Raw genomic sequence first — 26,194 nt, 5'->3', positions numbered from 1 at the left:
TATGTGTAATCTTCTAGGAGCCAAGCACTCTTTCATGCTGATTTTTCTTAAGTGGCCTAGTATCTAGTACAGGCTGGCCAAATCTTGTATTTATTAAATAATGAGAACTTCTGCACAAGATTCCTCTGTCCCTGATTAAATAGGGTCCCAAACCTCATCTTATCTGGAGATAAGAGTGGTAAAGGAATTGTCCCCACCCTGTTCTCACAATGCAAATGGGATTAAGTCTGGTTTACATAACTTCATAGCAGAAACCTGAATAGAGCTGGGCATTTGTCTACAGATTTTTTCAAATAAACTTGTCAGCTGTACTGTTCTACTCTTCTAGGAGAGTTCAATTCATCACTTGAAAATTTTCCTGGCAGTCAAACCCAGTTCACTTCAAAGGCAGTTTTATCCCAGTAAGAAGCCTGCAAGGATCACACTTGGGCATTCTCTAGGTGTTTGCCAATCTTTGAGAAACACACTCTTCTACCTAGTAAGACATGTCACAGGCCACTGAAAACTATTTGGGTATTTCCCACTATTCTCTAATAATGATTATGAAAGGAAACTGGGCCTCTGACTCTGAATGTTTTCTCCTCATTAATCTCTCTGTTTCTTGAACAACCTAGCTATCTTCCTCAACACTCCTGGAACTGAGAGAGACAACTGGTCTTCCAAAGGAATGCAGTTAAGAATATCCTCAGATGAGTGAGGAATAGAAAAGCCCCTGCTGATTGCATTTCAGCAGCACTCACAAAGCGCTGCCCCACCCCTCCTCATCTTCCTGCTAATTTTGGGTTGTCCCTCTGCCTCCTGAAGATACACAGGAAGTACTTCAGCTCTTTCAGAACACTTTCAGGGTGAGCATGATCCTGTCACTGGAGCTGAGGCAGATCCAGGCATTTCCAAATTGCATGTCATTTCTAGGAACTGCCTCTCCCTCAGTCCTGAGCCCTCCACCCTCCCATTTAACCACAAATAGACCAGTCCTCTGTGATCCAGACAGGGAGATTCTCTGCCCTGACTACTTGGGGCTTGCCTCTTGCACAGCTGTCAGAAACACTCTGGTCATACTGTGAGAAACCAGTGTAACTCCAACCCACATCCTGGTCCTAGGAATCGGCACACAGGGGAGAAGTGGTGGGCTATGGCCAGCCCAGCTCTCTGTGACGTCATAAGACCTTACCTCATCCCACTCAGAGGCAAAGGAAGGCGACTTCTCCAGCCTCTTCTTCCCAATGCTGCAGTTGGATAAGGACTCACTCCGGCTCCCCATTGTAGTGTCCTCTGTGGGTGAGCAGGTCAGGAGATCAGAGTCAGACTTGGATAAGCTGCGGCTGAGTTTGAGTTCAGCTTTGGGTTTGCTGGTGGGAGGGGCTCGGCTTCTGGCCTCGCTCCGGTCTCCTTCTTCCTCGGCACCACCAGGGTGCGGAGATGCTACAAGAGTCAAAGTTTCAGGGTGCGATTGGCTGCTGGTGGTGGGCAGGCCTGCTGGATAGCCCACTCTCTTACTCTGGTCCAGGACACTGGGTGGGGAGGCTCCAGGGGCATGCAGACCCGTCTCCTCTAGTTGCATGCTGGCCTCGTGGCAGGCACCCTGTGCAGGAGACCCTTCTGAATGGCTCTGGCCAGTGACAGAAAGCAGTTGGAAAGGGTCCTGCCCCACTTCACACACTGGGGAGGAGCCGTGGAGGAGACCTGAGAACTGCTCTGGGACCTGCCCGTCCTGCCCCTCCACAGAGTCCTGGCTCCGGCTGCTGCTGCTCCGCCTGTGGTCTTGGAGTGGACAAAGAGACAGAGAAATAAAAAAAAAAAATTAAATGTGGCAAAAATCAACAAAGTTCTGATGCAGTGAGTGGATGGCAGAACAGAAGAATTCAAAAACTGAGGGAAAGTGAGGAAAGAAAAGCTGAGGGCTAGAGAGGGGACAGAGGAAAAGAAGAGAGAGGAAGGCAGAAAAAAGTTTCATATTGTTCTTAATGTTCAATTTGTCTCCAGTCAGAGTATGTACAAAATTCTAAACACTTGTCTGATTAATGTTATCTGGCAGTCATCCCTTCCTTGTTGTTAGATTTCTGTTAACATTAAATACTAGACCTTGCTATATAAGGCTAGAAGTGCTAACTATACCCTACAAAAGATACAAGAGCAGAGTGAACACTGAGTAAAAAGTGAGAGGAGAGAAAGAGGGAGAGAGGGAGCGCCAGCCAGCCAGCAAGCAAGCATGAGCAAGCAAGACTGACTCCTGGAACATCTGATACATTTCTATAAAGGCCAAAGTGTTATTTAGAGCTACCCGAGCCCTCCCTTCCTCTGGAAAGCAGCAACAGAGGAAAATGAAAAAATGGAGGTCGTGATCCACAACCTGCAACTTCTGGAATTCCTTAACTGAAAGTGCAAAACAAACCAGCAGAGAAATAACTGCTTCCTTCCTTGTGGGGGCTGGGGATGGTAATTCAGAGTTCCATGCCTCATCCTTACTTCCTCAGGGACCACAGGCATTTTTTCCTTAATTAATTTATTTATTTATTTTGAGAATGTGTACATCTCCTTGTAAAGCCCCCCAGCTGCTCCTTTTTGTTTAAATTTAACCTTAGTTGACCCATTGAAAACAAAATGATCCAATTTATCAATGCCAAAAGACATTTGTAGTCCTCTCAGGAGTTCCCCAGTATCCCAGAAACCTGACACTATTAGCTCATGATGCCAACTACTACTGTACACTCACTCACCCAAGATATCAAAGATACCTCTGCCCTGAAGTAGCACAAATAATTGACCAAACTAGAATTCAACATCAGTATTACACAAGGACACCCAAGGGGCTTGCCCTGAATGAACTCAGACCCATTCCAGATATTAGCATACATAATCAGTGTAGATAGCAATGGTGTGTCCAGTACTAGTTAAAAGTTCCAAAGCTAACATTCAACTTTATTTCCATTAGTGAAATCTAGAGCACATACACAAAAAGTTCCCTAGATTGCCCAAGGTCCCTATTCATGAGGATCAGGGAATCTTAGAACCAAGGGTCAAATTCAACTGTTTTTTACAGATGAGAAAACTAAGGCCCTCAGGTCTCCAGTGATTTATAAAACGTAGTGGGCTTTACAACTGACTATGGTCCTGGCTTTACTACTCTCTATTTGTGTGGTCTTGGCAGTGATCTCATCTTGCTGGGTTTCACTATCTAAAAGAAAAAATTTGGTGTGGCCAGGTAGGAAGCTCAAGGAGCTCAGTGAGAAATGCAGGACTTTTATGCATGAGGTTTCAAGTTTGACCCCCCACCCCACCCCAGCACTCTCAGTGTGATGTTCTGGTTATAATCTATATATTGGCTTGAACTGCATAGTTCATAGAATCCCTCTTTATGTTATGACACTGATGAGATTCTAAGTCTCCATCACACTATGATGGCAAACATTTACCCCTCAGAAACTGCTGAGAATCCTGCATGGATGCCTCTCCTGTTACTGCCTATATAGTGCCCTCTCTTCCACCATAGCTTGCCTATATTCCCAAGGATCATTCTTGAAGCTCAGTTCAACAACTAAACATGGTAGATAGGTAAGAAGGGATATACTTCATAAATGCAGTGCACTTATGGGGCCAGGTGGTGGCTCACTTGGTTAAGCATACATATCACCATGCATAAAGATCCAGGTTTGAACCCCCACTCCCCACCTGCACTCCTCACTTCACAAGCAATGAAGCAGGTCTGCAGTTGTCTATCTTTCTCTCTTTCTCCTTATCTAACCTTCCCTTTCAATTTCTCTCTATCCTGTCAAATAATAAAATAATGGCTTTATGGAAAAACCAACAACAACAACAAATACAGTGCACTAAATCACAATGTATGTAAATCACCCATGTATGATGCCAGTGTCCCACTTACTGGTGCTTTTAGATGAATTTTAAGAAAGATTTCAACAACCAGATCTTATATGAGCATGGCATCCTGAGATATGAACAGGGTCACACAGCTCCATCAGCCTGGCCCCTCAGGAAGAATGTTCAGTCTCCACAATCTGCTCAACTTTTGACAAGTCTGCAGGGGCTTCAGTGGGGGCAGCCAACTGACCCCAATTTATGGCTCTGATTACTTAGCCAGAGGATCCCAGAAGTATTAACAATGACAGCTCCCTCTTCCACACTTAACTGCATCAGGACTTTCATACTCACAACTTACAAACCCTACACCCCAAAGGTAAGGTCCAGAGGATCAACTAAGCATTGAACAACCTCGATCATTTCTCCAGGGGAGGAAAATACTATATACACTAGAATTTCTTTTCCTTTTTTTCTTTTTTTCTTCTTTTTTTCCCTTTTTTTTTTTTTTTTTTTTTTTTTTTGCCACCAGGGTTGTTATGAGCCTTGGTGCCTATACAACAAATCCACCCTCCTGGAGGCCTCTTTTTTTTTTTTTTAATAGGTCTGAGAGAATTTGAGAAGGGAAGGAGAGGTAGAAAGGCAGAGAGATACCTGCAGTACTTGCTTCACTACTGTGAAGCTTCCCTCCCTGCAAGTGGGAAACAGGGCTTGAACACAGATCCTTGCACATGATAATGTGTGCACTTAACCATGTGCACCACCACCCAGCCTCCCAAGAATTTCAAATAGCTTAACTAAAGTCCCAGTAAGTCCTGACTTTAGGACTATGAATATGATATATGACAAACTGACAGTTTGAACAAGGCTGCCCTGTGGTATTGCACGGTGAAGCCACACAGATGATGACACATGATCATCTAATGGTGGTTTTCCCGAGGACAGACAACTGTGCTATAAAATTTGCCTTGTCTAGAACTATATTCTAATGACTAAATAACTTCCTATAGATCCTGACCCAAGCTGTAATGTTCTCCTGCTACTTCTTAATACTTCAGTAACAGCAGCAGATTTCTACTCCTTTGTATCAATTTGTAGTTTCTTATTGAATAATTTTGGGGTGGGGTTAGGCAGTGAGTCCAACAACAAAAGAAGAAAAACAAAACAAAACTCAGAGTCATGAACTGGGAGCCAGCCTGGCTCATGTTGCCTGGGTGGACCTCAGAACCATGCTATACACAGAGAACATTCTGAATACTGCTATGGAAGCCAACAATGGAGTCCCTGTCAAACAGCTACCCATTCAAGTGATTCATCAATGAAGAAAGAGAAACAGATGCCAAGAACTCAATACCAGACAGATGCCAGGAGAAGGAAGTGGGTAGAAAGAAGGAACAGAAACTTATGGAAGAAGGAAATATGTGAGGGGGAGGAATTTCTGAGGACTATAATTCCATTACAAGAACTATGACCCACTAGTATATTTTATGGGATATAAGAAAATATGAAAGGGGATTCTTATAACTACATAACTTACTCAGGCAATCCCTTAGGAAAAAGACACTTTAGAACTTTTTTTTTTTTTTTTTTTTTTTTAACCAGAGCACTGCTCAGCTCTGGCTTATAGTGGTGTGGGGGATTGAACCTGTGACTCTGGAGCCTCAGGCATGAGAGCCTGTTTGCATAACCATTATGCTATCTACCCTCCGCCTGACACTTTAGAACTTGAAATGCTAGGGACTAGGTGGTGGCACACCTGGTTAAGTGCATATGTTACAGTGCACAAGGGCCCAGGTTCAAGCCCCTGGTCCCTTTTTTTTAAAAAGGAACTTGAAAAGCTTGTCAAGATCTAAGAACCTCAGGATCTTAATAAGCTGTTGTTCTCTTTCCCATAAAAAGCTATATCCATGGTTAAGTTAGGTTTTCTGGCAAATCAATGTGTGGGAAATGATCTACTCCATGATCCCTTCCTTCTGTAAAGTCAGAATACTATTAAGTCTCTCAGGGATAGGTTTTAACCACATAATGCATTGATCAAGAGCCATATCTTAAACAAATTCCTTTGCTTCTCTGTGCTCAAAATTCTTGCCTATAGTTGTGCATTTTGTTTATTTTTGTCAACTTTTTTTCAGATTAAAAAAAGAAAGAAACAGGGGTGGCTAGGGTGGGAGACACACACACCACAGTACCTATGCTTCACCCAGCACTTGGCAGCTGAGACTCAAACCTGTGTCATGTGCATGGCAAAGCAGGTGCCTTTCACTACTTTGGGATATTAGTAATATTCACTCCTTAGGATTGTTGTAAGAGTTAATATGTGAAGGGGTGGAGAATGTCCAACCCACAGACAAATCATTTGGCCTGACCCTGCCAAAGCAACCAAAGCTTTTTTCCTAGCAACATTAACAGTTGTTATTATTCTCCTCACAAGGGCCACTACAACATATTTTGCTTAGAAAACAGTTCAACTACTATCGGTTTATGATAAGCATCAGAGACAAGGCACATGACAACACCACTGCCTTCATCAACCTTATAACTTTAAACAGCAAAAGGATGGAATAGAAGATACAGTATGGTAGAAGGCCTGAATAAGAAACAGAAAAGCCATTGACCTCCAAATAAAAGGGGGAAAGAAAGAAAGAAAGGAAGAAAGGGAAAGGGAGAGAAGGGAAGGGGGAAGGGGAAGGGGGAGGGGGAAGAGGAAGGGGGAAAGGAAAGGAAAGGAAAGGAAAGGAAAGGAAAGGAAAGGAAAGGAAAGGAAAGGAAAGGAAAGGAAAGGAAAGGAAAGGGGCCATATATTGCTCTATAACCACCTATCCCATCTGCCTTCATGGGGTACTTTGGAGCTAGAAAGATGAAGACACAGAATCTGCTCACTAGGTTTACTAGTATGGGAAAAGGCTAGTACAGACAGCAATAACTAGAATTCATGGTAAAAATTAATAGGTGCCTTAAGATTAAGTATAAAGAGGGCCAGCTATCACTTGGATAGTGTTTTGCTTTGCCATGTGCACAACGCAGGTAGAAGCCCAGCACCCACTGGCACCAGAGGAAGCTTTGGTACTGCCCAGAGCAGTGAAGTTCAGAGAGAAGGGGGGGGGGGGGCAAAATGCATAGTGAGCAGAAAGAAAAATATTCATTTGAAACAGGAGGTTTCTCAGAAGAGGTAGCTTTTTAAGACGTGAACAGATGTAAAGAGAAGTGGAAATGCATTAAAAAGGGCAAAGACATGACCTTCATGACTAAGTCTAGAATAGGACTAGAAGAACCCTCAGGACTAAAGCCTTCCTCCTGATAGAAACTGTGCTTCCACCTGCAGACTACACAGCTTTAACATTCCTCATATTCTACTCTCAGTGCTCCTAAAACATGCCTTCTAGGAGAGAAACAAGGTAGAGCAGATTCAGGAAGAGCTTTTTACTCTCCCTGTACATCAAGGTCAGCTGCTCCACTGAAGGGAACACACTAACATGCTAATTCCCAGTCCCTTCAACATTCATTCTTTTCATTTTGGATGTTCAATTTTCTTTTACCCTGTGAGCTGCCAAAGCAAGGGGTCTTCTGGGCTGAGTTTAATTCTTATGATGATCTATGGAATCTCAAGGACTTCTGAGTAATAACATTTTAACATTTACACATTTTCAGTCACCCCTGCCCACTTAGATTAGGGATTAAAAAAAAAGTTACAGTGTACAAGGGAACAGGCCTCTGGTCCCCACCTGCAGGGGGAAGCTTCACGAGTGGTGAAGCAAGGGGCGTGCGTGCACGCACGCGTGTATGTGTCTTCTTATCTCCCCCTTCCCACTCAATTTCTGTCTTTATCCAACATAGACTAATAAATAAATACTCTTTCTAAAAGAAAAAAAAAGTGAGGAGCTGCTAAATCAAATCAATCCTTAGAACCAGAGAAGAAGGGTATTCCTGTTCCCAGACTGTGCTTTTGTTGTTGTTCCTTTAGGATCAGGAGTCTGCAAATGCCTAGTCATCTAGTCATGATGCTGAGCATCAGAAGCCCCGTGTATTCAGGAAAAGTCCTAAGGACTTAGCTACATTTAGAGAGCTACCATGTTTTCTCCAGAAAAAGGGTGCTGACTTGATTATATAGACATCTGCAGGAGATTGTGATTTAATAAGACAGACAGGTAATCTATAATGGGTTATGGCAATCAGAGAAGTAGAATAAGAGCTAGACCAGAATAAAAGATGCCCAAGTTATTCCTAGATCAGTGATTTTTTTTTCTTTCTTCCTCTCTGAATCTTAAAAAGAATAAAATCAATAGCTAGGATGCATTCTTTAGGACAAATTTGATTTGAATCTGTGATTGGTTAACCTAAATTTCCTTCCAATTCTTAAAAAAAAAAAAAAAAAAAAAATATATATATATATATATATATATAAAATTTGATAGGACAGAGAGAAACTGAGAGGGAAGGGAGAGGTAGGGAGAGAGAGAGAAAGACACCTGTAGCACTGCTTCACCACTTAAAAAGCTTGGGCTTGAACCTGGGTCCTTGCACATAGTAATGGATACACCACCACCTGGCTCTCCAGCTTTAGTCTTTGTTTTGTTTCACCATAGCACTGCTCAGTTCTGGTTTGTGGTGGCACTTGGGAGTCTCAGGCTTTTAAAGTCTTTTTGCATCACCATTATGCTATCTCCCCTGCTCAATACTTAGTTTATTTTTATTTTGGATCAAGATAGGGAGAAATTGAGAGAGAAGGGGGAGATAGAGAAGAAGAGACAGAGAGAGACCTGCAGCACTGCTCCATCACTTGTGAAGCTTCTCCTTGAAGGTGAGGCTGGGGGCTTGACCCTGGGACCTTGCACAGTATAACTTGAGCACTCTACTGAGTGTGCAACCACCTGGCCTCTCTTTCCAGTTCTATAGCATTAAGAACATGAATAACAACACGGTTTCAGATGAAATGGCTTAACCTCATGACTAAAGAGGTCTTGTACCCAGCTAGGCTAGGGTTCAGGATTCAGGTCTAACACCTAACTTCTTTCTCACTTACTGAACAGGGATCATTATAGCCTCTATTCAGAAGATTTGTCTTAAAATATTCAAAACCCTACTGGGTCAATTAACTAAATAAGTACAATGGCTGGCTCATAAGAAACATTTGACAAGTAGCAGTTGTTATCATTGTCACCTTTAAATTTACAACTATTGGATTGTTGGAAAAGTCATTCTGCAATTTTGCATAAAAAAATTAGGGCAGAGGTAGATAGCATAATGGTTATGTAAACAAACTGTCATGCCTGAGGCTCTGAAGTCTCAGGTTCAATCCCCTGAAACACCATACGCCAGAGCTGACCAGTGCTCTGGTTAAAAAAAAATTAAGGGAGTTGGGTGGTAGCACAGCGGGTTAAGCACACATGGCGCAAAGCACAAGGACCGGTGTAAGGATCCTGGTTCGAGCCCCCAGCTCCCCACCTGCAGGGGAGTCGCTTCACAAGTGGTAAAGCAGGTCTGCAGGTGTCTATCTTTCTCTCCCCCTCTCTCTGTCTTTCCTTCCTCTCTCCATTTCTCTCTGTCCTATCTAACAATATGAATAACAACAACAATAACTACAAGCAATAAAGCAACAAGGACAACAAAAGGGAATAAATATTTTTAAAAAACCTAAAAATTACATCATGATTTTTCTGAAAACCCAATTATTTCCAAACTGTTCATTTAAAAAAATTATTTATTTATTATTGGATAGAGTCAGAGAGAAATTGAGAGGAGAGGGGAGACAGAGAGATACCTACAACACTGGCCAAAATCAGTGAGATCATGTATGCATGCATGAGGCCCCAGTTCCACTAATAACTCAATAAGTATCACCACAGAGAAGCCCTAGGTCAGAAACCATCTCCATTCATCAAAGCTTTCAGCTCAAGACTGTTACAACTTAACTTGGTTTTGATTACCTTACATCTTCCTGAAGTGGTTGTTCCCTGCTGATGGCTGGACCTCTGGTTCCTCAACCCTCCTTATTCAGTATGCCAGCTCTGTCTGGATCAGTTTTCAATCACCATGATATTTAACAGTGCTTAATTTAATAGCACATTTGCCATTTTTGTTTTCCTTGATCATCTGCCAGTTCCAATACTAGGTATTCAAAACCATTTGCTTTCTCTTCTCCGGTTGCTGGAATGTTGAGCCCTGCTGAATACTCCAGAAACAACTGACTTAAGTTCTCTCCTACTTTATTTACTGAGCTGACTTTTAATAAATACAATATATTTGGTACTACTGAGTTGTTGGAAAAGTGATGATATATTTTTCTATGCAAAATGTGTCATGACTTTTCTGACAATCCAGAGGTTATTCTGTGCTAAGAACTTTTTATTCACTTCACTGGGGGGAAATCATGATTTATAAAACAGTTATCACATGGTATATAGTTTATTTTTTGTAAAATATTTATTTATTTATTCCCTTTTGTTGCCCTTGTTGTTTTATTGTTGTAGTTATTATTGTTGTTGTCGTCATTGTTGGATAGGACAGAGAGAAATGGAGAGAGGAGGGGAAGACAGAGAGGAGGAGAGAAAGATAGACACCTGCAGACCTGCTTCACTGCCTGTGAAGCGACTCCCCTGCAGGTGGGGAGCTGGGGGCTCAAACCGGGATCCTAACGCTGTCTTGCGCTTTGTACCACCTATGCTTAACCCGCTGCACTACCACCCAACTTCCAGTATATAGTTTCTTATTTCCCTGTGATAGGTGTTCACATCTACCACCTAACTGACTAACTTAGTGCTTTTGGTCCTTTTTCAGTCCCCTCCCTGACATTTTTAAAAAAAATTTATTTTATTTGTAAACTTACATGACACTAATTTAGAGAGAGCAACCAGAGGCTATTCTGGTGATTGGTCATATGCGGACTCAGTAATTAAACCCGAGGCTTCAGGAACACAAGTCCTATGCTTTTATCACTAAGTCACATCACTGATCACTCAATTTCTCTAGTTTTCAGCAATTGATTATCCTGTATGTTAATGGTCATCTCATCTCAGGTGATTCATGAATCTATTTCTCACCTTTACAGTTACCTTAGCTATTAGACTCACATTTCCAAATGTTTATAGAATATCTTTATCTGGAGGTTCTCCTTGTATTAGAAATACCTCAAATTTAACATTTTCACAAGTAAGTCATATATCATTCCTCAAACATGGCTGTCCCTCTATATCTGTTAGCCCCTATATCTGTTAGTTGCATATTATTTTCCTAAGTAACTAGGCCCAAAATCCAGAATCATCCTCACTATCTTCTCTCCAATGATTCCCCAAATGTCCTTCCACATTTTATTATAAGATCCTGCTAATTCTGCCTCCTCTATACTGCTGCCATTGGACAGGGGAGACAGCAAAATGGTTATGCAAAAATATTTCCATGCCTGAGACTCCAAAGTCCCAGGTTCAATCCCTGCACCAGCATAGATCAGGGCTGAACTGTACTCTGGTTAAAAAAATACATATATTGGGAATCGGGCTGTAGTGCAGCGGGCTAAGCGCAGGTGGCACAAAGCACAAGGACCGGCATAAGGATCCCGGTTCGAACCCCGGCTCCTCACCTGCAGGGGAGTCTCTTCACAGGCGGTGAAGCAGGTCTGCAGGTGTCTATCTTTCTCTCCTCCTCTCTGTCTTCCCCTCCCTCTCTCCATTTCTCTCTGTCCTATCCAACAATGACAACAACAATAGTAACTACAACAATAAAACAACAAGGGCAACAAAAGGGAATAAATAAATAAAATAAATATAAAAAAAATTTTAAAAAATACATATATTGCTGTCATTTATAACTTCCTTCTGTGCTGATCTAACCCCTCGTTTTGCACTCTCTAATTTCCTTTAAGAGATGTCCTAAAGATTTTTTCATTTTTTAAAAAATATTTATTTATTCCCTTTTGTTGACCCTGTTTTTTTTTATTGTTGTAGTTATTATTGTTGTTGTTGATGTCATCATTGTTGGATAGGACAGAGAGAAATGGAGAGAGGAGGGGAAGACAGAGGGGGAGAGAAAGATAGACACCTGCAGACCTGCTTCACTGCTTGTGAATCGACCTCCCCTGCAGGTGGGGAGCTAGGGGCTTGAACTGGGATCCTTATGCTGGTTCTTGCGCTTTGTGCCATGTGCGCTTAACCCGTTACACTACCACCCGACTCCCCATTTTTTCATTTATCTTGGCCACCAGGGTTATTGTTGGGGTTCAGTGCCGACACAATGAATCCTCCACTCCAGGTGGCCATTTCTTTTTCTTTTTCCTTTCTACTTGATAGGACTAACAGAAATGGAGAGCAGAGGGAGGAGACAGAGAGGGAGAGAGAGAGAGAGAGACACCTATAGAACCCAGGTTCTTGTGCATGGTAACTCAACCAAGTATGATACCACCCACCCTCTCCCACTGCCACCCACTTCTTCTTTTTATTTTTTTAAGAAACAGAGGCAGAGAGAAAGAGCATGAAAGAGACTATAGCACCAAAGCTTCCTCAATGTGGTAGGGGCTGGACTCAAACCAGGGTCAAGCACATGGGAAAGCAGTACACTACCCAAGTAAGCTACTTCACTCACACTCCTTGATGACTCTTCAAAATATTCCTGCCTCTGGCTTCTTCTAGTTACAAGGTAAGATTCCACAACTATGCATACATAGTGAACGCATGGTTTCTATCCTGTCATCTCATTCAAAAAACTTCAACAAAACTGCACTGTCTTTGGAATAGAGACTGACATTTGAGATCCAATGCTCTTCTGTTGACCAGTTCAACAACAAAAACAATTTTTCATTTATTTCATAATGAGAAAGATAGGAGAAGAAAGAAAGATCCAGACATCATTCTGGTACATATGCTGCTGGAGACTGAACTCTGGAGCTTATGCTTGAGAATCCAATGCTGTATATACTGTGCCACCTCCCAGACCACTTGACCAGTTTTTATTGCAGTCAAATTGGATTATTTACCATGCTCCTTACCATCTCCCACGACTTTACTTTTGTTTATGTCATTCCTGCCTGGAATACCCTCTCCTCTTTTCTTCTGCCTATCAAATAAATTTCTCTACTTTTTGGGTTTAGAGTAAATATTATCTCTTTCATTAAGTCACTCCTGTTTTCTAACATATCTTTAAAAAATATTTATTCATTAACACAAGATGGAGAGGGAGGGAGTATTGTTGTTAGGACAAAGAGAAATGGAGAAAGAAGGGGAAGAGAGAGAGAGGAGTAGAGAAGACAGACACCAGCAGACCTGCTTCACCACTTGTGAAGCTACTCCCATGCAGGTGAGGAGCTGGGGGCTTGAACCGGGAAAAGGAAGAAACTAGACCATCACTGTGGCACACAGGATGCTTCCAAGTTCAACACCCTACTCAGTGCACCACCTCCCAGGCTCCTTATTCTTCTTTCAAACTTCAAAAAAAATTTTAAAGTTATTATATTTATTTTATATTTATTTTTCCTTTTGTTGCCCTTGTTGTTGTAGTTATTATTGTTGTTGATGATGATGTCGTCATTGTTAGATAGGACAGAGAGAAATAGAGAGAGGAGGGGAGACAGAGGGGTAGAGAAAGATAGACACCTGCAGATCTGCTTCACCGCCTGTGAAGTGACTCCCCTGCAGGTGGGGAGCCGGGGGCTCAAACTGGGATCCTTACGCCAGTCCTTGTGCTTTGCACCATGTGCGCTTATCCCACTGCCACTGCCTGACTCCCCAAAATTGTTTTATAGTATACATGACTTTAACACATTCTAACATTTTATACGTATTTTACATAAGAATATAAATGGCTGTGGACCCATTTAGTGAAAGAAAATATAGATGTATTATTCACAAGGCTTTGATTTGTTCTATAATGGAAGAAAAAGTGAACTACTCTAACTCAGAACTTTGAATTGGCAAAAGAATTATAAAGTAAAGTAGGGCTTTTAGGAGGAACTCCTCTAAACCAAGAAAATCAGAGAAGAGGAAGTAGCAGAAGATGATTTAATTGTCTACCACAAAGCAGAGCTGAGCAGTGCTCTGGTAAGGGGGGGGGGAGAGAAAGGAAAGAGAAGGAAAAGGAAAAAGCAATTGTTAAATTATCTCCTTGAGGGGGTCGGGCGGTGGCGCAGTGGGTTAAGCGCATGTGGCGCAAAGCACAGGGACCAGCGTAAGGATCCCAGTTCCAACCCCCGGCTCCCCACCTGCAGGGGAGTCGCTTCACAGGTGGTGAAGCAGGTCTTCAGGTGTCTATCTTTCTCTCCCCCCTCTGTCTTCCCCTCCTCTCTCCATTTCTCTCTGTCCTATCCAACAATGAACAACATCAACAATGGCAATAATAATAACCACAACCAGGCTACAACAACAAGGGCAACAAAAAGGGGGAAAAATGGCCTCCAGGAGCGGTGGATTCATGGTGCAGGCACGGAGCCCAGCAATGACCCTGGAGGGGAAAAAAAAATGATCTCCTTTATACTTTTTGTATTTGGGAAAAGCGCTTAATTGTTAGAAGCTACCATGAAAAACTAGCCTGAGCTTCCAGGTAAAGATGATAACCTGAACATAGGTAACTTTAATTTTCTTCCTGAAGTCCAAAATGGAACAGGAATTAGCAGTACGAATGCAGAAGTAGCAGGGAAAAGTAACAATGCTTTCCTTCCGTCTGAGAGGACCATGCACCAACTTCATATAGACTGAACTGCACCTAAAAAACCTCCGATGTGCAGCTGTGTACCAGAGTCCACATGTATCACTATTTTCAGATAACCATCATTGTCCTAAGTTAAATACTCATTTCAGCTGGACCTAAGCAATATTAGTAGATGTTGCCTAAAAGCACCACTAAGAATAATGACTTTTGAGTGGGGATTGTGTAGAGTTGTACCCCTCTTATCCTATGGTTTTTGTCAGTGTTTCCTTTTTATAAATATAAATTAAAAAAAAAAAAAAAAGAAGGATGACTTTCAGAGCTCCCTGGTGCTTTCTGACTGGTGACCAAACTTGGAAAGTTACATTTTTGAAAATACATTATTTAAAAAAATATTTTTAAATATTGTTTCTCTGAGTATACTATACAGCATGTCCCCGGGGCAAAGAGTTAACCACAGAAGAGAAGCAAATGATTATTATGTGAAACTGGGAACACTGTTCTAAGTTATGCTCATTATGCCCTGTGTAATTATTTTAAAACTTTTTCTACATCTGAAACTTTTTAAATAACAGAAGAATACCTGATTCAATTAAACTATATATATAAAAAAAAAAACCAAAAACATCTGAGACTAAAATCTTGGTAGCTGGAATGGAGAGATAAGCATCCTACTTCATGAATCTATTAATGTTCTCAACTTTTAGGGCCAGGGGATGAGTACATGCTCACAAGTTATCATGTGCAAGGTCCAGGGTTCAACCTCCCTTACTGTCATCCCCACCTGCTATTTCTCCCTCTCTATCCCCTCTTCCTTCTACATTTCTGTGTCTGTCAAACAAATAAACAGATATATGCAAGGAGTGGTGGAGTCCTGCAGGCACTAAGTTCCAGCAATAATCCTGGTGGAGGGAAAAAAGTTTTCTACTTTTGTCAGTTTTTGTCATTACTGCAGATGCAAGTGGCATTTGTGGGTGGGAAAATTCTGTATTGTGAAATGCCCTGCATAGTGCAAGATGCTTAGCATTCCTGATCACCAGACATTAAATACCAGTAGAAACCCCACCTCATGCATCTACTGTGGTGAAACAGTAATTCAAACCAGAAAGATGGAAACAATTCTAACTAATAACATAAAATGTATATCTGAAAGTCCTGTTACTATTAATTTTTTAATCTCTGAATTTGTGGTCTTACATTCTCTATACTATTCCTATAAATTTTGTTTTTCTTTTCTTGATCATAGCTGGAAAAACATCTTTAAAAAATAACAGAGAGGTTGTCACTATAATAATCTAGTCTATTTCTTCTTTTCTTCATTCATTCACTCATCCATTCATTCATTCATTCATTTTATTGCTACTGGGGTTGTCACTGAAGCTCTGTGCCTGCACTACAAATCCACCATTCCTGACAACCACTTTTTCCTTTTTTTCTTTTCTCCTTTCCTTTCTTTATTTGTTAGGACAGAGAGAAATTAAGAGGGAAAAGAAGATAGAGGAAGACAAAAAGGAAGAGAGACAAGAGACACCTGCTGACCTGCCTCAGCACTTGTGAAGCTCCCCAACCTGCAGGCAGGGAATGGAGGTGTAAACCCCAGCCCTTGTGCATGGTAACCTGTGTGACTCAACCAAGTATCAATATCTTTCAGAGAAACACTCCTACAAAATTAAAAAAATTAAACATCTAATGGTATTCACTGCTTTGCCTTGTGCTCAACCCTGGCTCAAGCCCAGCTTCCATGGAAATTGAAGATAACTCTGGTGCTTTGGTCTCTTTAACTCTCTAACTTTCTGCTTCTCTGGCTCTATATAAAATAATATATTTTTAAAATGTTAACTCTCTTTTCAGTCACCAGGTTCCAGATGTCATCAGGATGCCGGTCAGGCTTCCCAAGACTGAAGACCCCACCAATGTGTCCTGGAGCTCCGCTTCCCCAGAGACCCACCCTACTAGGGAAAGAGAGAGGCAGACCGGGAGTATGGACTGACCAGTCAACGCCCATGTTCAGCGGGGAAGCAATTACAGAAGCCAGACCTTCTACCTTCTGCAACCCACAATGACCCTGAGTCCATGCTCCCAGAGGGATAGAGAATGGGAAAGCTATCAGGGGAGGGGGTGGGAAATGGAAATTGGGTGGTGGGAATTGTACCCCTCCTACCCTATGGTTTTGTTAATTAATCCTTTCTTAAATAAAAAATAAAATAAAAAGAAAAGAAAAAAAAAGAGAAAATAATCTAACACTGTGAGTAGAACATGCAAAACAGTTCTTTCCAAACTGCTATATGAATCCAATATAATCCCAATAAAATTTCATCAAGACTGTTAGAAGTTTAGATGATTCATGGTCTAGGAGATAGAGCAGTGAATAAAGCATTAGACTCTCAAGCATGAGGTCCTGAGTTTGATTCCTGGCAGACATGTACCAGAGTGATGTCTGGTTCATTTTCTCTCTGTCTGTCTGTCTGTCTGTCTCTCTCTCTCTCTCTTCCTACCTTTCTAATAAGTAAGTAAATAATCTTTTAAAAATGTAGATGATTCTAAATTTTAGTATAAAGATAAAGGAACTAGAATATCTAAATTCTGAAAGGAAAATAAAAAACTAAAGTGGCAAAGGCAATAACATGGAAAAAGAAGGCTTTTCTAATAAAAAGTGTTGAAACAACCAAACAAAAATCCCTATCCATATCTTAAAACTAACTACAGAAGGCCTGGCAGTAGTGCACCCAGTTGAGCCTACAGGTTACTATGTGTAAGGACCTGGGTTCCAGTCCCTGCTCCCCAGCTGCAGGGGGAGCGTGAGAAGCTTCATGAGCAGTGAAGCAGTGCTGCAGGTGTCTCTCTTTCCCTCTCCCTCTTCCTCTCTGTCTGCCCCTTCCTGCCCAATTTCTCTCAGTCCTATCTTAAAAAAAAAAAAAAAAAGAAAGGAGGAAGAGAGAGGAGGATGAAGGGAGGAAGAAAGACTGGCCATCAGGAATAATAGATTTGTAATACAGTCACCAAGCTCCAGTGATAACCTTGATGGCAATAACAACAATAACCTAACTAAAAATATGAGTAGGACATCAGAGAGACAGCTCACCAAGTCTGAACTGCCATGAGCATGACCCGTATCTGAGTGTTGACACCACACGTGAGATGTTACAACAATAGAAAGCTTCAGTGCTGTGGTGTCTCTCTTTGTCTCTATCTCACTATCTGAATTAAAGGATACCCTGGAGTGATTAAACTGTACATGTGTGAGGCATGTTTGAAGACTCAGTTCCACAAAAAAAAAAAAAAAAATGGGTGGGGAGATAACTCAGTGGGAGAGCACAGAACATGCATGAGGTTCCATGTTTGATTGCCAGTGCCACATGTGCTAAAGTGATGCTCTGGTTCTATTGTTGTTGTTATCATTAATATTAATTAACATTAAAGCTTTAAAAGAATAATTTGAGTGACCCTGGTAGCACAGCAGAAAAGCACTGGGCTAGGGGTTGGGTGATAGCACAGTGGTTAAGTGCACACTGCATGAAGCGCAAGGACTGGCGTAAAGATCTTGGTTAGGGCCCCCAGCGCCCCACCTGCAGGGGAGTCACTTCACAGGCGGTGAAGCAGGTCTGCAGGTGTCTATCTTTCTCTCCCCTTCTCTGTCTTCCCTTCCTCTCTCCATTTCTCTCTGTCCTATCCAACAACAACATCAATAACAACAATAATCACCACAACTGATAAAACAAGGGCAACAAAAGGGGAAAATATAGCCTCCAGGAACAGTGGATTCGTGGTGCAGACACTGAGCCCCAGGAATAACCTTGGAGGGGGGAAAAAAAAAAGCACTGGACTTTCACCAAGCAAGACATCCCACGTTCAGTCTCTAGCATCAAATGTGCCAAAGCAATGCTCTTCCTCTCTTCTCATTAACATATATTAACAATGCTCCTCCTCCCTTCCCATTAACATATTATTTTTTAAGCATTAAAAATAACTTGAAATGGAAAAAAGACTTAAATGTATAGCTAAGGGTATAAAATTTCTAGAACATACATGAAAAAAATACTCTGACCTTATCCATTAAAAAAGGATAAACCAAACTTCATCAAAATTAAAACACTCTGATCTTTAAAAAATGCTGTTAAAAGATAAAAAGAAAAATTACAGCATAGGAGAAAATGATTTACCTGACAAAGAACTTTTGTCAAAAATATATTAGATTGTATAAGGGCTGAAGAGACAGTATAGTGGTTAAGTGAAAAGACTTTCATGCTTGAGGCTCTGAGGTTCCAGATTCAGTCTCCATCACCACCACAAATCAGAGCTGAGCAGGGCTCTGGTAAAAGCAAACACATACCTAAGAAATTCAATAGCAAGAAAATAAGGGACTGCTTTTTTTTTTTTTTTTTTTTTTAGTACTAGTGATCATGCATGTAAATCATGCACTTTACCACTGAGCTACGCTCCATGTCCTCATCCTTTTTTTCCCCCAGAGCACCTATCAGTTCTGGTTTATACTGATTTGGGGGATTGAACCTGGGACTTCAGAGGCTCAGGCATGAAAGTCTCTTTGCATAATCATTAAGCTATCTACTCCTGCCTGCCCCTCACTTTTTTTTAAGTAAGCAAAAGTTTTACTAGAGACTTCATTAGATACAAGGATGGTAAACAATCACATAAATAGATACTTAAAATCATCAATCATGAGGGAAATCCAAATTAAACCCACAATGAAACATCATAGCATACCTGTTAGAATGGCTGAAAAATTTAAATCTATTTTTAATAAATATTTTATTTACTTTTATTTTGATGAGAGAGCTACTGATACAAAGCACTGCTCAGCTCTGGCTTTTGGTGGTGCTAAGGATTGACCTTGGGACCTCACAGCCTCAGGCATGAAAATCTTTTACATAACCATTATGCTGTCTCCCCAGTCCAAACCTGACTATTAAGGGCTAAAAAAGATACACAGTAAGCATAACTTAGATAGAAATGCAGAAAACAGTATAGCCATACAGGAAATGATATTACAACAATCCCATTCTTTCTATTTGTCCAAGAAAAATGTTCATAGTAAAACCTGTATGTAAGTCTTAATAGTAGCTTTACTTATAATTGCAAAACTCCCTATAAATGACAGCCCAAATGTTCAACTAGAAAACTAATAAACTGTGGCATGTGTGTGTGTGTGTGTGTGTGTGTGTGTGTGTATAATATTCAGCAATGAAAAGGAATATATTACTGATACGCACAAAAAAATGAAAGAATCTTAAGTGAGCCATGCTAAGTGAAATAGGTCAGTCTCAAAAGTGTACATCCTATATCATTTAATTTCTTTTTTTTAAATTGTTATTTATTTATTGGATAGAGATAGCCAGAAATCAAGAGGAAAGGGGGTGACAGAGAGGGAAAGAGACAGGGAGACACCTGCAGCACTGCTTCACCACTTGCAAAGCTTTCAAGGGACTGGGGATTCGAACCTGGGTCCTTGAGCATTTTAACATATGTGCTCAACCAGGTGTGCCACCGCCTGGCCCCTATCATTTAATTTCTACAACATTCTGAAATGTGCAAAATCACTAGGAAAGATATCAAAGCAATAGCTGACAGAGATAAGAGAGAGGTAGAGAGTTGACAACAAAAAGACACAGGATGATTTTTTTGTGTGTGATTGAACTGTTTTATATCCTGACTATGATGGCAGTTACACAAATGTATTTGTCAATACTCAGAGTTATAGACAGAATAGGCGAATATTACAGTACCTAAATTATAACTTTTAAAAGAATGTTCCAAATGGAAATCATTAGGAAAAAATAAAGAAAGCTACTATTAAATAAAGACCACAAAGTTTCTGCATACTAGAAGAAAAACCTTTTTAACAGGATCATTATAAACCAAATCTATGTTATATATATTTCACAGATTCTATGTGTTACCCCTTCCCTCTGACAAGCTTAATAAGTGGTATTTCTAAGGAGTCCATGTTATCCTCCATTCTTTTTTCTTTTAAGAAGTATTTTTAAAAGATCTATTTATTCACAACAGAGAGGAAGTGAAAAGAGAAAGAACCAGAGAGCATTGCTCTAGCATATATGACACCAGGGATCAAAAACAGGACCTCATGCTTGAGGGTCCAATGCCTAATACACTGCACCACCTTCCAGGTCACATCACCCCCCATTCTTACCTGAACCAAAGACTGTCTCAGGATTGAAAGGAGGTATTAATAATACCCATGAAGGACCCAGTACCCTTGAGCTATTGTGTGCTGGGTGAGGCCATAGAAGTTCCTTCAAACTGCCTTGGGAATTACATTGATCCTTCTTGTTCTTCTTTAGGAAAGTTGTCAGAAATTCTCCAACAGTGCACACTCACCCCTGTTGTAACTGCATTTATGTTGCCTGGTTGGAATCTCAGTCTTACAGCACTCACTCCCCACAGAGGAAACTGAATTTTGCAGAGGTAATGAAAGTAGGCCAAGGCAGCAGGGCACTCTAGTTACCCAGTGGCAGCCAATCACAGGCCCCTCCCCAGAAATGTTTCACTCTGAGGTTAAGACTCAAAGCAGAGTGTGTGCTGCCACTGAGCCCAAGGGACTGACTTGTTGGACTGGCATTTTCCACAGTACTAACTTTAGAATTTATGATTTGAGATCCCAAATCAATCTATGCCTCTATAGTGGCAGTCTTTCCTGCCACAGTTCCCCCTGTCTGACCTAATCTTTTTCTTTTTTGTTACTTCATGTGCTAAAAAGTTGTGAGCCAAACCCAACAAACGGTATTGAAAATGAAAAGCTACCAGTCCAGACTACCTTGAAACCCAACTTTCCCACCCCTAGGAATAGTATTATCTGTTCTGAGCCAGGATCACAAACTTTCAAAATCCTCTTGGAGCTGAAGACAAGGGAAGGAATGGAGCGTACCTTTAATTTTTCCGTCTACTGACACAAATTTCTTTGTTTCTGCTGTTAACAATAGCTCATAAGGATGCTCATCCTCTTCCCTAGCTGCACTCCCCTGGATCCGGGGTCTCAAGGCCAAAACCTAAGAGAGAAAAATATTATAATACTTCTGGAGCAGGTGGCTAATATCAGACAAGCTGAACAATTTTGAAATTATTGGTTCATTTTTTCTCTGAGAGGAAAAGAGGAAAGGAAGAGAAATAATTCAAATAACACATGAGTCACAACTTTTTTTTTTTCTGAATATGCACCTGTACTTCAAATCTCAATGGACTTTGATTGAAATACTCCTCCTTTTACTAATCTCACTGGAACCTTCAAGAAACTATACATGAAATTCAATACCCTCCCTTCCCTTGCCTTTCCTATCTCTATAGTGCTCTGCATGATCACTTTTCTGTGAATGATACCTCTCAAGTGCTGTGCAGGTGCACAGATGCCAACATAAAGGCCTTCTTTCTCCACTATATGCATAGATAGAATCTGAAGGTTGAAATCCTTCCTACCATCCTGAGAGGATGACTTCTTTACTGACTCCAAATGGTAGTCATTTGCTAAAAACAGAGCTCTTTTCTAATTTTGTAAGCCTCTATTCACAGGTTTTGGGGGGCAAATGGGAATATCCCCAAAGTCAGTTTCCTGTCACATTTATGATAATACAATTTAAAATTAATTTCACCAGTCTTGATTCTACCAAATTAATTCCAGAAAGTCAAGTGGCTAGAAAATATGAGTTTCAGTGGAGCAAAAAGTAGCTCTGGGTATTGGGAAATTCCTAAATCTAGACCATCAAGTGCTTTCCATGAAGCAACAGAGCCAACCTGTTAGTTGACACTTTAGTCAGCTGATGGCCTGGTAACCATAGCTAGTCATGGTATAGGAGCAGCCAAGGCCCTCATCAAAGTAAGCCAGAAATATCACAATGACTATTACAGTCACACTGAGAATAGAGATCCTTGCTTTAGAGGATAATTCCAATTCATTTGCCCTAGGAATCCAATTGTTTCATAAGCAAATTAAGGATAATTACATAACAGTTATTTGGAGAATAAGCTAAAGCACAAAATCTCATCTTGAGCCATTTGCCTAGGCTCAGTAACACATTATGAATAGGGGAAAGAGGGAATTTTCAGTTTCCTATAAATGTGAAACTTAGGTACACACAGAAACTTCCTCCTTCATTAATATGTCCTCTGCACAGCCTATAATCAAGTTTATGATTCAACAGGTTTTTGCTTCTTGGAGGGATAGCTCATCATATAGCCTAATGAGAGAACAAGGACTCCAGTAGATTCAGACTAAATGAGCAACTGCTGCTCCTATTTGTTAACAAGGCTACTACTCCAAAGGCAAAATAGCAGTCTCATTCCAAAATTCTGCCAAGCACAGCAGGAACCTCCACTTATTGAAAGCCACCTGGAAGCTAACAGCTATTTCATAACAATAGCCATTTGCTTATGTTACTTATTCCTTTTGCCTCTACATAGGAACACAATTAAGGGAATAAAGAGGCGGTCATTAAGCAGTTCACACAGTGTCAACTTAATACCATAGACTTTACAGACAGGCATTTGTGTTCAGAAGGTTTGTACACTCATAGCTATCACTTAGGCAGAGCCCTAGAAATCTGACTGTGAGTGGTCTGCACACAGCAAGAGCTTTCATATAGTGCCAGGCATGTTTCTCTGAAAGGTATTTGACAGCCTGGATGCCAGGTCTATAATAAATATCCTTTCTCCTTAAGCAGGACAGAGCTGAAGACTTCCATCTGGAAAACCAGGTCCACTGGACCTACATCTATTCTCATGCCTGGCTTTTGCGCATGAAAACTGGAAGCAGAGAATCAGAAATTTTAGAGGGGGGAGGGACCTGAACGATTACTGTCAAAGACAGCAACTGGTTTCTACCCTTTTATTTTACAGAGAAATTGCTGAAGATTACAGAGACAGCCCCCAGAACCAGGATTATAAAAATTTATTCTAATTCTGATCCAAGCAGGCTTCCTTTTTCCTGGGAAGTAAGATCATCCAGTTGAAAATACTTTCCCCCCTTTAGATATCTAATTAGAGTTCCCTGCTTGTACCCAGACAACTTGTAAGATGGTCTTGTCCTGGCCCTACCAGCTAGGGGACTAAAAGATGACAATAAGGCAACAAAATACTTTGTTCTCCCTAGCTCTCAATAAAGAAGCCATGTCACAGAGAAAATGGCGATAAATGATTTTTCAACAGAAAGGATTCTGTTCTTTATTAAATTACTCCTTAATCCCTCCCCTCTTCCTCCCAGGCATGGTAATAAATCAAAGCAAGTATATTCTCTGCTATATGAACAGCAAAATTTCTTCTTTAGAGAAAAATTACTCCCTGTCACCACCTAAATGGGACCACTGGAATGGTTAGTGAGGGTGTGGGCAACTTTATAGGAAGTGATGCCATAGCAGCTGCAGCTTCCCAGGAACAGTTAGCAAATTTGAGCACTGAAAAAAGACTATAGTCAGTTCACTGCAGCTGGCAGTCCATTTGGTGAGGCAGGAACCTCTAAATAGCACAAAGGCGCACATGTGTATGTGTTCGATTTTTTAAATCCAATTTCATTATCTGGTTGTTATTATGATAAGCTCTCCTAGAACCAAGTTTACTTAGCTTCCCTTAAAAGCTTCTATGGGTCAGTGACAAATCTCAGGAATAGGATACAAACACTGGATAGACTGCATGTCAAACATAAAAAAAATTAACTTTGATGGAATTAGTGCCTGTCAGCAGGCACTAATTAGGGTGTTAAAAGTTATGAGAGAATAAGAACTAAAAACAGCAAAGACTATAAGGTTAAAAAAAAAAAAAGTCCACTTTTGGAGACTTATCCATTCAGACTATATACAGCATACAGACTATGCCTTGATCATCAAAAGACTAATAAGGACTCATTTACATATACATATATGTACACACATGCTACATAAGCCAAGCCAAGGCAGGGTTCTCATAGTCTTCAAATAATGACTATATACTTCTATTCAGGAGAATAATTAGAGATTTTCTCCCTACCTCTTTCTTGATATGGTATAAATACCAAATTTATGCTCCAGAAATCTTTGGGAGACTAGCAAGCCTTGGGTTACCTAGTATTTCCTTAAAAGCAATGTCTCTCATTAAGTATTAGGAATTTTAACACAGGCCCTTGTTAAAGAGGTGGCATAGGCATTTACAAAAATCTATTCCCTACTGAGTATGCTCCACATTATTAGGTTTCTCCTTGTAAAAAGAGAATAATTAAACAAATCTCTACACAAAAACATGTAGGGACTTACTACATACACTTATATCTGCTAGTTATGTGTTGTTACCCCCAGAGGTTATAATGCAGAGACCCCCCCCCAAGACATGATAGTAACATGTGTAATTAAGAAATGGAAGATGTAAGTACAGAATTTGTACCTAAGGTAAATATTTTCCCCATATCCAACATTTTAACATTTTGGTGAAACGGGGAATAGCATAATAGTTATGCAAGAAGACTTTCATGCCTGAGGCTTCATGGTCCCAGGTCCAATCCCTCACACCACCATAAGCCAGAGCTGAGCAGTGCTCATAAACAAACAAATAAACAAAAAAACCTTTTACACATTTTTAAAAAAGTTTTCTAATAATACATGTTGTCAAACTAAAGCCATCATTATGGTTCCATCTGTTTATATTCAATAAAATAACTCATTTTACTGGATGGTCCATGGTAATACTACAAAAAAAAAAATGAACCTATCTGCTAATTTTCAAATAACAAACCACAAATTAAGCTGAAATTATGTAACACTGTTAATTCCCAACAAACATAATTTCTCAATGACAGTTAGTTTTAAAGGAGCATCATGAAAATGAAAGATCGGGAGTCAGGCGGTGGCGCAGAAGGTTAAGCACACACAGGTGGTGCAAAGCACAAGGACCAGCGTAAGGATCCTGGTTTGAGCCCCCAGCTCCCCACCTGCAGAGAAGTCCCTTCACAAGCGGTGAAGCAGGTCTGCAGGTGTCTGTCTTTCTCTCCCCGTCTTCCCCTCCTCTCTCCATTTCTCTATGTCCTATGCAACAATAATGACATCAGTAACAACAACAATAACTACAACAAAACAGGGGCAAAAAAAGGAATAAATAAATATTTTTTAAAAAGAAAATGAAAGATCAAGGAAAATAATATTTTCTTCATATATCTAAATGAGGAGATAGAACTGTATGAATTTTAAACTTTTTTTTTTCTTTCAAATAACCTCCTTTGATTCTACCACTGCCCTGACATTTCTCTTCTGAGTCTTCATGACATTTTATATTGTCCTGGTGTAGACTACTCAAATAGGATAAAAAGAGAAACAAGAATAGAAATAAAATGTTTGGGACAAACCGACCAAAGATTGCTAATCTGGTACATGGTCTAAAGAACAGTGATTGGGGAATAATTTGTATTTATATCAAAAGATAACAAAAGTACAAAAATAAAATGTGAATGAATGTTTAGCCTCCAGGAGCCTGGAGAAAAAGCGTGTATGTTTTCTTTTCTTTTTATATTTATTTATTTTCCCTTTTTTTAAAGTTTTTTTAAAAAATTGTAGTTATTACTGTTATTGTTGATGATGATGTTGTCATTGTTGGACAGGACAGAGAGAAGTGGAGAGAGGAGGGGAAGACAGAGAGGGGAAGAGAAAAATAGACACCTGCAGACCTGCTTCACCACTTTGTGAAGTGACTCCCCTGCAGATGGGGATCCAGGGGCTTGAACCGGGATCCTCATGCTGGTCCTTGCGCTTTGCGCCACCTGCACTTAACCCAC

The 26,194-nt window shown here is 40.5% G+C and overlaps 1 protein-coding gene across 9 annotated transcripts in view; it reads right to left on the bottom strand.

The window, feature by feature from the left end:
- ANKS1A (ankyrin repeat and sterile alpha motif domain containing 1A) overlaps positions 1-26,194 on the bottom strand; it is a 222,181-nt gene that overhangs the window by 83,230 nt on the left and 112,757 nt on the right. For all 9 annotated transcript variants that reach the window (XM_060189650.1, XM_060189654.1, XM_060189652.1 and 6 more), the window contains 2 exons: positions 21,341-21,461; positions 1,172-1,761 (listed from right to left, as the gene is read on the bottom strand). In XM_060189650.1, the coding sequence (XP_060045633.1) occupies positions 1,172-1,761; positions 21,341-21,461 (711 nt within the window). The remainder of the gene's footprint in view (positions 1-1,171; positions 1,762-21,340; positions 21,462-26,194) is intronic.

The sequence above is a fragment of the Erinaceus europaeus genome, chromosome 4 (genome assembly GCF_950295315.1).
Source record: "Erinaceus europaeus chromosome 4, mEriEur2.1, whole genome shotgun sequence".
Lineage (NCBI taxonomy): Eukaryota > Metazoa > Chordata > Mammalia > Eulipotyphla > Erinaceidae > Erinaceus > Erinaceus europaeus.
Note: the sequence above shows the minus strand (reverse complement) of the source record. Positions and strands in the feature narration are given on the sequence as shown.